Raw genomic sequence first — 15,000 nt, forward strand, 5'->3', positions numbered from 1 at the left:
TTTGTGTAACCCGGATCCTGGGTCAGACGTAACAACCCAGTGTTTGGGTAGTATTTGTGTAACCCGGATCCTGGGTCAGACGTAACAACCCAGTGTTTGGGTAGTTTTTGTGTAACCCAGATCCTGGGTCAGACGTAACAACCCAGTGTTTGGGTAGTTTTGTGTTACCCGGATCCTGGGTCAGACGTAACAACCCAGTGTTTGGGTAGTTTTTGTGTAACCCAGATCCTGAGTCAGACGTAACAACCCAGTGTTTGGGTAGTTTTGTGTAACCCAGATCCTGGGTCAGACGTAACAACCCAGTGTTTGGGTAGTTTTGTGTTACCCGGATCCTGGGTCAGACGTAACAACCCAGTGTTTGGGTAGTTTTTGTGTTACCCGGATCCTGGGTCAGACGTAACAACCCAGTGTTTGGGTAGTTTTGTGTAACCCAGATCCTGGGTCAGACGTAACAACCCAGTGTTTGGGTAGTTTTGTGTTACCCCGATCCTGGGTCAGACGTAACAACCCAGTGTTTGGGTAGTTTTTGTGTAACCCGGATCCTGGGTCAGACGTAACAACCCAGTGTTTGGGTAGTTTTGTGTTACCCGGATCCTGGGTCAGACGTAACAACCCAGTGTTTGGGTAGTTTTGTGTTACCCAGATCCTGGGTCAGACGTAACAACCCAGTGTTTGGGTAGTTTTTGTGTAACCCGGATCCTGGGTCAGACGTAACAACCCAGTGTTTGGGTAGTTTTGTGTTACCCGGATCCTGGGTCAGACGTAACAACCCAGTGTTTGGGTAGTTTTGTGTTACCCAGATCCTGGGTCAGACGTAACAACCCAGTGTTTGGGTAGTTTTGTGTTACCCAGATCCTGGGTCAGACGTAACAACCCAGTGTTTGGGTAGTTTTTTGTTACCCGGATCCTGGGTCAGACATAATGACCCAGTGTTTGGGTAGGTAAAATTAACCCAACATTTGTTTACCTAGCCCTTGGGTTAAAACAACCCAAATTGAGTTGTTTTTAACCCAGTGTTTTTTAGAGTGTGTGCTGACCCACAGCATAATGCCATACAGGACTGACACAATGATGAAATATAATATATCACAGGCTGGTGTGTGTGTGTGTCTGTGTGTGTGTGTGTGTGTGTGTGTGTGTGTGTGTGTGTGTGTGTGTGTGTGTGTGTGTGTGTGTGTGTGTGTGTGTGTGTGTGGGGAGCCATTAGCGGGATCATACGCATTATTTATGAGATGTGCAGGATGGCATCTGTTGGCACAGCAGGAAAATGACGTCTTCTTGGAAAAATGCATTTTGTGTGTGTGTGTGTGTGTGTGTGTGTGTGTGTGTGTGTGCCTCCGCTGGGAATCGAACCCTTGACCCTGCCGTTGCGAGCGCTGCTGTGTGAGATTGGGGAACTCTGGCGTTTGCTCAGGAGTGTAAGACAACAGAAATCAACACAGGATTCTGGAATGTTCCGAGATCTTCCGACCCCTGATCCCTCATTCCTGCGGGAGATAACGCCTCACACACACACACACACACACACACACACACACACACACACGTCTCTCTCACCCTGTAGTGCTTCAGGTTTTGTTGTAAGTGTGTGTGAACAGATGTTTGATGAATGAGATGCAGAATGTGGGAGTGAGGGATCGCTCCGTGTTTCCCAGAATCAGGAGTTACTTGATTTCAAGTGGCCTAATGAAAATATTTGTTTATTGTTTTAGTTTTAGTTTCTGTTTTATGGTTCAGAGTGAGTGTGTGTTCGTCATGTTTACACACACAATGCAAGTTTGTTTTACATCAAGTGAAATTCCTGTTTGCAAGAAACTTCCCCGTCACGAAAGCGGCCGAGAATGTGAAGCACGAGATCCTCGTACAGGAAGTGTGTGTGACGTGCTTTACGCTGTGTGGAGGAATGTTTATGGGTGTTATAAAACACACGAACACACACACACACACACACACAGTGACTAACTCAGAGATCTGATGTGTGTGTCTGGCATGTGCAGGTTTCCAAACGCTGACCTCTGACCTCACAGTATCTGATCCTGATGAAGGACATGTCAACTTCAAATAGAGTTTGAATCATTGTTCTGATTATTTCTACAGGAATGTCTCCACTGTTTGATATCTATGTTTAGCACTACACTCGTCATCATCAGAACATTGTGCTCGGTTTAACCCTTAATCTCGGCTGCTCTAACATATATATATAAACATGTTGGGTTATGTTCCCATGTTTGGGTCAAATATGGACAAACCCAACCATTGGTTTAAAAAAAAAAAGAACATATATATTATTATTTTTTTCCTTAAAAAAAAAAATATATATATATATATATATATATATATATATATATATATTTGTCTGTATTTGACCCAAACTTGGGTTAAAACAACCCAGCCTTTTTTAGAATATAGTCTTCTGCAGATGAGTTATGATCTGGATATGAGAATCATTTCTGCCAGTGACTGAGAATGGCTGTGCATTAAGATATTGCTCTCAGATGAGCTCATAATAATCCATATAGTTCTAATAAACAAACAACATAAATAAATGAGCAGCTTGTACAGCAGTGTGAACAAAACATCAGTAATAATGCAGATCACGATCAGATCTGGGACTCGACTGTCCTCTGCTGGAGATCACGAGGAACTGCACTCATAACACACACTACAATGTAACATAATATAATAGAAAATAATGTAATGTAATATTATATAATGCAATGAAAGATAATAGAAAATAATATAATACAATATAAAGAAATGTAATATAATATTTATAATATAATCCAATGTAATTTAAAAGAAAATAATGTAATATAATGTAATACAATATATTGTAATGTAATATATTGTGTAATATAATTTAATTTATTATAATATAATTTAATGTAATATAATAGAAAATAATGTATTGTAAAATAATTTTATATAATGCGTAATATTATATAATGCAATGAAATATAGAAAATAATATAATACAATATATTGTACTGTGATGATGTAATGTAATGTGATATACTATAATGTGTAATATGATATAATTTATTATAATATGATATAATGCAATGTAATATAATGTAATATGACATAATAGAAAATAATATAATCTGTCATATAATATAATATTTATCATCATAGAGAATCTGCCAGAAGCATAAGGATATTTATGGTATATGATATAATAACAACTGTAAGTGTTTTATTGATTAGTAATGTTTCCCTTGCAGATAATAGAAAAGATAAGTAATAAAAATGACATAATTAATGTTTATCTGTCTTATGCATCAATAGTTCCCTCAACTGTTTAACAATTTATTCTTATTGCTAATAAAATAATTCAGAATAATAAGAATTATGAAGAAGCATTATAATAAATTGTTATTATTGTTGTTATTATAAATTTTTTAAGAAGGAAAATCATGTAGTTTATGGCAAATATTAAATTAAATTCACATTTATTTATAGCGCTTTCACAACAATGAGCTCATTCAAGTAATGAATATTTGCTTGTTAACAGATGATTATGACATTTAGAAAAAAGTAGCAAATATAAGTCGTGCTCGATTGTGTTTGGTTCAGTGACTTCATCAGAATATTCCAAATGTACTTCATGTTGAAAGCATGAATAATAGAGATTGGTCACGTGGTCCGTGTCTATGAGTGACACCTGTCTCCTCTCCAGCAGAGGGCTCTGCGCATGCGCACTGCACACTGCTGTCACCGCGTCAGGTTGGCGGATCTCAGGCTCGTGCTGGTAACACATATTCATTAATATTTGGCAGAGTGTGTGTTGTTGTGTTGAATCCGCTTCACAGGTGTGAGGTTGTGTCGTTCAGGCCTGAGATGTGTGTGTCGGTCCGGCGCAGCTGCAGTCGTGTGTGTGTGTTTGTTTGTGTGTGTTTGTGTTAATGCTGTTCGGCTAATCTGTGTGTTTCTGCTGGTTAAAGGCAGTCCAGATGAACACGTATCGCTCGTGTGTGTGTGGTGTGTGTGTGTGTGTGTGGTGTGTGTGTGGTGTGTGTGTGTGTGTGTGTGTTTGATGTGTGTTACAGTGTTTCCGTCATCTAATGACGCGCGCGCGCGAATGTTACATTGTAACTCTCATCTGATTCTCTCTCTCAGTGTGTGTGTGTGTGTGTGTGTGTGTGTGTGTGTGTGTCTCATCACATGTATTTACTTGTTTGTGTGGTGAAGTCGCCATTTTCCTGCTCTCATCATGGATGTTGTGTGTGTGTGTGTGTGTGTGTGTCTTCAGTCATGTATGAGTTTGACAGATTGATATCAAACACTGATCTGAGGGGATCGCTATAGTTTATGAATCACTCAGAGCGGCTGCACCTGTTGAGTTTCACTTTTACTTTCAGATTTCATATCTACACTACAATATTCAAGTGTGTGTGTTGCACAGAGATGGCTGTGTGTGTGTGTGTGTTGCACAGAGATGGCTGTGTGTGTGTGTGTTGCACAGAGATGGCTGTGTGTGTGTGTGTGTGTGTGTGTGTGTGTGTGTTGCACAGAGATGGCTGTGTGTGTGTGTTGCACAGAGATGGCTGTGTGTGTGTTGCACAGAGATGGCTGTGTGTGTGTTGCACAGAGATGGCTGTGTGTGTGTGTGTTGCACAGAGATGGCTGTGTGTGTGTGTGTTGCACAGAGATGGCTGTGTGTGTGTGTGTGTGTGTTGCACAGAGATGGCTGTGTGTGTGTGTTGCACAGAGATGGCTGTGTGTGTGTTGCACAGAGATGGCTGTGTGTGTGTGTGTTGCACAGAGATGGCTGTGTGTGTGTGTGTGTGTGTGTGTGTGTGTGTGTGTCTTCAGTCATGTATGAGTTTGACAGATTGATATCAAACACTGATCTGAGGGGATCGCTATAGTTTATGAATCACTCAGAGCGGCTGCACCTGTTGAGTTTCACTTTTACTTTCAGATTTCATATCTACACTACAATATTCAAGTGTGTGTGTTGCACAGAGATGGCTGTGTGTGTGTGTGTGTTGCACAGAGATGGCTGTGTGTGTGTGTGTTGCACAGAGATGGCTGTGTGTGTGTGTGTGTGTGTGTGTGTGTGTGTGTTGCACAGAGATGGCTGTGTGTGTGTGTTGCACAGAGATGGCTGTGTGTGTGTTGCACAGAGATGGCTGTGTGTGTGTTGCACAGAGATGGCTGTGTGTGTGTGTGTTGCACAGAGATGGCTGTGTGTGTGTGTGTTGCACAGAGATGGCTGTGTGTGTGTGTGTGTGTGTTGCACAGAGATGGCTGTGTGTGTGTGTTGCACAGAGATGGCTGTGTGTGTGTTGCACAGAGATGGCTGTGTGTGTGTGTGTTGCACAGAGATGGCTGTGTGTGTGTGTGTTGCACAGAGATGGCTGTGTGTGTGTTGCACAGAGATGGCTGTGTGTGTGTTGCACAGAGATGGCTGTGTGTGTGTGTTGCACAGAGATGGCTGTGTGTGTGTTGCACAGAGATGGCTGTGTGTGTGTTGCACAGAGATGGCTGTGTGTGTGTGTGTTGCACAGAGATGGCTGTGTGTGTGTTGCACAGAGATGGCTGTGTGTGTTGCACAACTTAGGTAAAGTTGGTTTTATATTCGCACATTCGCGGACTTCCGCGTTCAATAACTCGTGAACTAAACGTTGTTGCTACACAAAACACCTATCACATATAACTACACATATAACACCAGAAGCTACAACCTATTTTTCCTCAAAACGATCTTTCCTTCGCAGTGGACAAAATACATTGATCTCTATGCGCAGGCTTCTAAGAAGGGACCATCTGCAAAGTGCAAACCTGAAGGAAAGCTCGTTTTGAGGAAGATTAAAATATTGAAACAATGTTATTTGTGTAGGAACAATATTCAGCTCACCAGATATTGAATATCTCGGTGAATATCTGAATATAAAACCAAATTTACCCAAGGTTCAGACTGGATCATGACCTTCAGTACCACATACGTGGACAGCGCCACGGACATAGTCAAGTTTTCAAAAAAAAAGTTGCCAAACAGGGTAAACATAGTTTTAGGTTTGATATTTGATGCGTATTCACCTAGACTGCTTTAGTTTACTTTTGTGTATTCTACATACAGTACGCAAATATTTTTATGTAAAACTTACAGTAATTCACCAAATGGATTTTTTCATGTTCCAAAGGTTGTAGTACTTTCCTAGTGACCCGACTGACTTACTACAGGTCAAATTGTGACAATACCTCCCTTACTGTACGTACAATTGACAAATATGTTTATGAAAAAATTACTGTAATTCGTTGTATTTTTTCGTGTTTCAAAGGTTGTAGTACTTTCCTAGTGACCAGACTGACTTACTACAGGTGACATTTTGACAATACCACCCTTACTGTACGTACAATTGACAAATGTTTATGAAAAAATTACTGTAATTCGCTGTAAGTATTTTTTCGTGTTTCAAAGGTTGTAGTACTTTCCTAGTGACCAGACTGACTTGCTACAGGTGACATTTTGATAATACCACCCTTACTGTACGTACAATTGTCAAATATGTTTATGAAAAATTACTGTAATTCACCTAAAGTATTTTTTCGTGTTCCTAAGGGCGTAGTGCTTTCCTAATGACCTGACTGACTTACTACAGGTGAAATTTTGCCATTAACTCCCTTACTGTACGTACAGTACACAAACATTCAGGCTAACAATAAGCTACATTAGCATTAAGCTAATTTAGCTTGCTAATCTGGTTAACATGCTTTTGTGTTCTCATTTTTACACTGAAGCCTCTCCTCGGCAGTTTAGTAAGACAGTGTCAACTGAGTGGCACAAGCTGCTAAACCATGTACCACGAGCCCCGAACCATTCCGGTCGTGGGTTCGAATCCTGTGTGGCACATGCCCAGACCGCAAGAGGTGCTGTGGCCTTAAGTGGTGGTAAAGTTGCTTCTTTTCCAGATATGGTGTCTATATGTGAAGGAACTCAATAAATACCAACATGCAGCAAATGTATATAAAAATTTATAATTTTGAGTTGCTTCTCACTTGAAGTATGGACCTTATGCACAAAAACACAACTTCCCAGTGGCGCAATGAGATGAGAGTCAGGCATCTGACCCAGAGATAGTGGGTTCAAGCACGTGTGGAACGACTTTATAAAATTGTGTGTAATGTTGTGTCATATCGATTCCTTTATTATTTAACATTGTACTAATCTGTCTTCCTCTTGGGTTAGAAATAAGTTTGTCTTGTTCATTATGTGTTCATTCTCATCTGAACTTCTGTTCATTTTGAGTTAATTTTCACCTGTACTTCTGAACCAGCTGTTTTTTCATGTATGTTAAATTTCTGCTGTTTTTACTCTTCCTGCTCTTGCTGCTGCTTCAGGGGCTTGGCCCCGTATCGCTGCTTGCAGCTATATTTCCACTTGTCCCTTAACCTGTAACCAAGAATACTAACACACACAGACACAGTTTCTTCAAGATTGGATTTGGCCAGGCTTTAACAATAAACAGGAGAGTCTTCTCAAAACATCAAGATAACATGTTCTTTCTCTCACACTTTAAATCAACTGTAAAGACTTTAACTAAGAAATGGTCTCTCAACTATAGACTTCAATGACCCCTGCTGAGACCATTGCTATCAGGGTACCCTAGAAAAGCAGATGGATGTAGGAACACCTGTTAAAGAAGTCCATATTTCATCTCTGGAAGCCGGGCTAAATGAGCAAGCACTGTTACTGCATTCCTGGCATGTGCCAGACCCTTCAGTCACACCTCAGATATCAAATACAGACATTTAAAGGATACATTAAATAACATTTTCGATAATCACACTGGTAATTTCTATAACAAAGTAAAATCTCATAAGCCTAGAGAAGTCATTCAACTCATTTGATATTTAGAAGGAAAAATATTGATTAATACCTTGATTAAAATCACTCATTAGAATCCAGAATCCACTTCTTCGGGACTTCATAACAAAAACTAAACTTGAATCATTACAATAAGGGTGTTGCTTATTTATAATGTTGAAAATATGATTAAGCTAAAATCTTTACCGGTATTTTAATCAATGAAAGAAATGTGTTGTGCAAGGAACAGCAGTTCTAATACTTACTTTTATCTAAAACATTTATCAAAATGAATTGAGTAGAGTGATCACTAGGAACATACTATAATCTTTGGAACATGGAACAAGCTGAAATTACAGTATTTTTTTCATAATACTATGTATGTACTGTACTTACAGTAAGGTCGATATTGGCAATATTTAAACTGTAGTAAGTCAGTCTAATCACTAGGAAAGTACTACAGCCTTTGGAATATATAAAAAAAACATTATAGGTGAATTACAGTTTATTACATAAACATATGTAATAAACATGTAATAATGTTTATTACATAAACATATTTGATGATTGTACAGTAAGGGTGGTATTGTCAAAATGTCACCTGTAGTAAGTCAGTCTGGTCACTAGGAAAGTACTACAACCTTTGAAACACGAAAAAATACTTAGTGAATTACAGTAATTTTTTCATAAACTTATTTGTCAATTGTATGTACAGTAAGGGTGGTATTGTCAAAATGTCACCTGTAGTAAGTCAGTCGGGTCACTAGGAAAGTACTACAACCTTTGGAACATGAAAAAATACTTACGGTGAATTACAGTAATTCTTTCATAAACATATTTGATAATTGTACGTACAGTAAGCGAGGTATTGTCACAATTTCACCTGTAGTAAGTCAGTCCTTTCACTAGGAAAGTACTACAACCTTTGGAATATTAAAATAAAATCACTATAGGTGAATTACAGTTTATTTCACAAACATATGCAATAAAAATATGTAATAATATATGTAATAATATGTTTATTACATAAACATATTTGATAATTGTACAGTAAGGGAGGTATTGTCAAAATTTCACCTGTAGTAAGTCAGTCTGGTCCATAGGAAAGCACTACAGCCTTTTGAACACGAAAAAAAACTTACTGTGAATTACTGTAATTTTTTTAAAAACATATTTGTCAACTGTACGTACAGTAGGGGAGTTTTTGTAAAAAATCCCACCTGTAGTAAGTCAGACTGGTCACTGGGAACATGCTACAACCTTCGGATAGTAAAAAATCCCTTTGGTGAATTAATGTAATTTTATTCTAAAAAGTACTTATGTAAATTATGTACAGTGAGGCAGGTTTCCTAAATACAATCATTATAATGCACTTTTTATTGTTGCTAAAGTACAATCAATAGCATTAGAACACATAATGTGAGAGATATTTGCTGGTACATCTGTAGTTTGCAAAAATGTAGTTGTCTGTTTGCACACAATGAAAAAAAAAGACAACTTTTTAGACGGTCCCTATCTTGTTCACCGCACTACATTGGACATTCAGTGAACATTCGCAAGTTTGTATGCCATTAAAACAATACTTGCCCATTTTGATCGATTGTGGAAAATGTTGTAGTTCACCATCCTTGTCCTAAAGATCATGTAGCTGCTTTTATTTTGCAAAAATATGCTTTATTGCATATGTTATTGAGACACTTTTTAAGCAAAAAAGTGTGAATGTGCGAATATAAAACCAACTTTACCTAAGTTGTTGCACAGAGATGGCTGTGTGTGTGTGTGTTGCACAGAGATGGCTGTGTGTGTGTGTGTTGCACAGAGATGGCTGTGTGTGTGTGTGTTGCACAGAGATGGCTGTGTGTGTGTGTGTTGCACAGAGATGGCTGTGTGTGTGTGTGTTGCACAGAGATGGCTGTGTGTGTGTGTGTTGCACAGAGATGGCTGTGTGTGTGTTGCACAGAGATGGCTGTGTGTGTGTTGCACAGAGATGGCTGTGTGTGTGTTGCACAGAGATGGCTGTGTGTGTGTTGCACAGAGATGGCTGTGTGTGTGTGTGTTGCACAGAGATGGCTGTGTGTGTGTGTGTTGCACAGAGATGGCTGTGTGTGTGTTGCACAGAGATGGCTGTGTGTGTGTTGCACAGAGATGGCTGTGTGTGTGTTGCACAGAGATGGCTGTGTGTGTGTTGCACAGAGATGGCTGTGTGTGTGTTGCACAGAGATGGCTGTGTGTGTGTGTGTGTGTGTGTGTGTAGCTCTAGTTTAATGTTTTCCTGACGCACTGTTTGATTTCTAAATCAGTGCAATAATCTCAAAAGATTACGAGTCATATTTGCTGTATTGAGTATGATTGTCAGATGATGGTTATTAATAAGCGCTTCCAGTATTTTAACCTCTTTGAGCTTTTATTGCAGTTTACTCCATAAATTAATTCATGCAAGTACAAAAGCTTCACATAATCGCTCGATTCATACGAGCGTGCACATGATAAGTTCATAATAATAATAGTTCAGTAGTTTACAGACACATCTCTTCTATTGGGATTCTCTCACTGTCAAAACATTCAGGATATTGTGTCACTATAATAGCTCAATACTCAAAATAAAATAAAAATTACTACACAAAATAAGTGTTTCTTTAATAAAGCTGTTACTATCTAACGTCTGATGTGCATCTGTTCTCATGAAGTTTAATACATTTATCTATTATTTAAGTTAGACACACACACACACACGTACTCACACACACACACACACACACACACACACACACTCTCACTGATGATCTCTCGTCTCTGATGTGTGTCTGGATTTGAGTACAGGAAGTTATTTACATGTTTCCTGCTGAATGGTCACACACACACACACACACACACACACACACACACACACACACACATCAGTTCCTGCTCAGAGTGTGTGTCCGTTTAAGCAGTCCATTTTATTGTTCAGCAACACTCGCTTGTGTCTCGTTTCCACATCGGATCATCTCAGTGTGTGTGTGTGTGTGTGTGAATGTGTTTGTACAGCGTTTACTGTGCATGTGTAACTCTCTGATGGAGTGTGTTGTGCAGCGACGAGAACACTTTTTGTGCCCAACAAAAATAAGGACTTTATTCAACTCTTGATGTTCCTCTGAGTGAGTTCTCGAGAGCCACGACACACACACACACACACACACACACACGTGTGTGTAACAGCGCAGCGCTCCTGGGTTGTACGTCAGAACGGAGGCTCACTATTGGCCGACGCTGGTCATGTGTGTGATGCTGGCGAATAGTGAGCCTTCGTTCTGACGTACAACCCAGGAGCGCTGCGCTGTTACACACACGTGTGTGTGTGTGTGTGTGTGTGTGTGTGTGTGTGTGTGTGTGTTGTGGCTTTCGAGAACTCACTCAGAGGAACATCAAGAGTTGAATAAAGTCGTTATTTTTGTGTTTTGCACACAGTATTCTGGTCGCTTGATAAACTTGTGTGTGTGTGTGCGCGTGTGTGTGTGTGTGTGTGCGTGCGTGCGTGTGCGTGTGCGTGTGCGTGTGCGTGTGTGTGTGTGTGTGTGTGTGAAGGCTGAAAGCGCAGAGAATGGCTGATTCACTCCTCAATATTTCCATTGTTTGAGATTTCAATGAGAGGAAATAAAAGCTAGTTTGTGTGTGACAGAAATATCAGCGAGTTCTGCTGACGTCGACGCGAGAGTGAAGCATGCTGGGAGATCCTCTGTTAGAAATGCATTATATCACACTGACACATTCTGGGAGAAGATGTGGCTCAGTGTCTCCATGCGGAGGAACGGGTTCAGAGGAGAAGTTGAGCCGCAGGATTAACCGTTAAAAGAACCGTGATTCAAACTCTCATTCCTCAATGAAAGTGATTCTTCTCTGTCCATTAAACCGTTCAGGTCTGTGTGTTTATTATACACACCTTTTCAGCGCAATACCATCATTTCTGTGTTACAATAATCCAGATCATCAGTTTTCATTTATAGTTCAGAAATAAACACTGACAAATAAACACATTTTAACAAATAAACACATTTTTTGTCATTGAATCATTCATTCAAGAGATTTGTTCAGAAACGCTGATTCATCCAGTAATGATCCGAGTCGTTGAATCATTCACTCAAACCGATTTAAAAAAAAAAAAATTAATTCAAATTAATTTAACATTTTTAAAAGATGGCAGCAATTCAGATTTAGTCAAAACCTCTAGTAAACTTACTCTGTTTGAAAAAAAATCATGATTTTCAGTTTCCAGAATCATGCAGTTCAGTCTTAATGTTTTCTTAGTAATTAATTAGTTTGCTTAATAATTTTAGTTACATTTTTAGTCATTTTTGTTTTACTTTTTTTTGTTATTTTTATTACTATTTAAAAAAAAATGCCATTTATGTTTAATTAATTTTTATTTCAATTTTATTTTTATTTCTTTTCATTTAATAATTTTAGTGCTTCAATTTAAACTTATTTCAGTTTATTGCCAAGTCAACATTTATAATGTTCATTTAGTTTAAGATTTTCAAGTAATATTTTTCTTTTCTTTTCTTTTTATGCTCCATTTCAATGAACAAAAATGCTTTTAATAGTTGATATTAGTGTTAGTTAGCGTGTATCAGTTTAATATTCAGATTGATTGCTGGATTACTGATGTCGGCTCCGGCTTCACGGCTCTTTACTGATTTATTTATGGTTATTTATTTTTGAATTCTCCTTTGTGTTTGTGTGCAGGAACACACTGAATAATTAATGTTTCTCTCTCTCCCTTTTACAATGTAATTACTTCTCTTTTCATCTGAGCTCAAGTTTACACACACATCTACACCTTTACACACACATCTACACTTTTACACACACATCTACACCTTTACACACACACATCTACACCTTTACACACACATCTACACCTTTACACACACACATCTACACCTTTACACACACACATCTACACCTTTACACACACACATCTACACCTTTACACACACATCTACACCTTTACACACACACATCTACACCTTTACACACACATCTACACATCTACACCTTTACACACACATCTACACCTTTACACACACATCTACACCTTTACACACACATCTACACCTTTACACACACATCTACACATCTACACCTTTACACACACATCTACACCTTTACACACACATCTACACCTTTACACACACATCTACACATCTACACCTTTACACACACATCTACACCTTTACACACACATCTACACCTTTACACACACATCTACACCTTTACACACACACATCTACACCTTTACACACACATCTACACCTTTACACACACACATCTACACTTTTACACACATCTACACCTTTACACACACATCTACACCTTTACACACACACCTCTACACCTTTACACACACATCTACACCTTTACACACACCTTTACACACACACATCTACACCTTTACACACACATCTACACTTTTACACACACATCTACACCACGTACAGATGATGGGTTCACGAGCAGCCGCTCTCGCCGTGTTAAAGAGACACAAACACACATTATGAAATAAACAGAATTTGAAACCTGAGACTGTTTGATATCAGAAGTATTAAAGATTATTGTATGGCAGTGGGAGTTTTAGTTCATGTTTGATGGAGGTTTTATTTCCACACGCGTCGTTCATTCGTTCTGATGGATGAGTCTGTGAACGGCAGTAATCTGATGTTGCTGGTCTCTTTCAGGTCCTGTGAATGCGTGCGCTGGGACAGATGAAGCATGTGTTTGAGGCGGGCGCTTGCGGGATGAAACCCTGACCGGATATCAGCCGGTCAGTTTATTTATTATGGAATATGAGCAGATTGATTACAGCTGGAGATCATGTTTGTTCAGACATGGGTTAAAACGTGAAACTAAAGTCATGATGTGGCTGGGATTTATTTATGTAAATATATTTAAGTGTTCTTAGCTTGTAACATGGGTCGATAATACATTTACATAAATGTTTACATTAGTTTGTGTATAAATTAGTTGTCAGCACAAGAAACTGTTTTCTGACACAAATGGTCTATGGTTTAATGTTTGAGAATAAGAAAATGAAGACATAAAAATGAGTAGATGTACTGACAATTTTTCATATATATATATATATATATATAAATACTTAATTTTACATTACTGTAGTAATATTTCTTGTTTTGTTTAATAGTAATAATAAAAATTGTGATGTGGTTTAACATTTGGTTTAATGTTTGAAGATTTAAAAAAAGTCAAATATTAGTAGATGTACTATAAAATATCTATATAAATATATGAATTGGGTGTAAAAACTATATATACACTATTTATTTTACATTACAACAGTAGTATTTCTTATTTTGTTTATTTTATTTGATAATAATAGTAATATAATGAATAAATTATAGTTATGTGGTTTAAAATATGTTTTTAAATTGTTTGAAAAATAAAGTGATAACATGCACAGCTTTAATGTGATTAAATACATTTAGCAAATGTATTACACTGATTTCTGAAGGATCATGTGACATGTAATGATGCGAATCACAGGAATAAATTACACTTTACTATATATTCACATAGAAAACTGCAGATTTACATTATAATAATATTTCACAGTGTTTTTGATCAAATATGCGCAAAGTTTAATTGCTCTGATGATGAGGTTTATTTGTGTCTGTAGTCGATCTCTAATGATGCAGAGCGACGACCGCAAGAGAAAGAAACCGAGTTTGAACCCCAGAAGCGTATCGGACGAGTACAGTCTGCGCGTGAGTACCGTGACCCCTGACCCCTGACCTCTGACCTCCAGCGAATCAGTGACCAGACTTTCTTCTTCCTCCTCAGGAGCGACCGAAAGACGACGCCCCCAAGATGAAGAATAAAGTTTCCACTTCACAAGGTAGAAAAAAGAAACTGCTTCCATACTTTAAAAAAAAACTTTTACAGCGGCGTTTGTTCCGGAAGTATTCATTTAAAAAAAAGCTACGAGGAGAATCACAACATTACAAACTTTGATTTGAAGCCTAAAAAGTAAGAACTACAATCCCATGAAGCATGGCGAAATATAAAACTATTCATTTAAACATGTTGATTATATAGGCCTATTTATAAAACAATATATTTTACGTTTATTGCATCTCTATACACATATTTAAATATTCTGAGACCGACTCGATTACGTCATTCACTCTTTTGCC

General features: G+C 38.2%; 1 protein-coding gene across 2 annotated transcripts in view; it reads left to right on the forward strand.

The window, feature by feature from the left end:
- The first annotated feature begins 3,683 nt into the window (after positions 1–3,683).
- Positions 3,684–15,000, forward strand: part of l3mbtl4 (L3MBTL histone methyl-lysine binding protein 4) — a 43,966-nt gene continuing 32,649 nt past the window's right edge. For both annotated transcript variants that reach the window (XM_079601977.1, XM_079601978.1), the window contains exons 1-4: positions 3,684–3,751; positions 13,528–13,613; positions 14,484–14,571; positions 14,648–14,702. In XM_079601977.1, the coding sequence (XP_079458103.1) occupies positions 14,494–14,571; positions 14,648–14,702 (133 nt within the window). In that variant the 5' untranslated portion in view covers positions 3,684–3,751; positions 13,528–13,613; positions 14,484–14,493. The remainder of the gene's footprint in view (positions 3,752–13,527; positions 13,614–14,483; positions 14,572–14,647; positions 14,703–15,000) is intronic.

Source organism: Phoxinus phoxinus (genome assembly GCF_949152265.1).
Source record: "Phoxinus phoxinus genome assembly, chromosome: 24".
Lineage (NCBI taxonomy): Eukaryota > Metazoa > Chordata > Actinopteri > Cypriniformes > Leuciscidae > Phoxinus > Phoxinus phoxinus.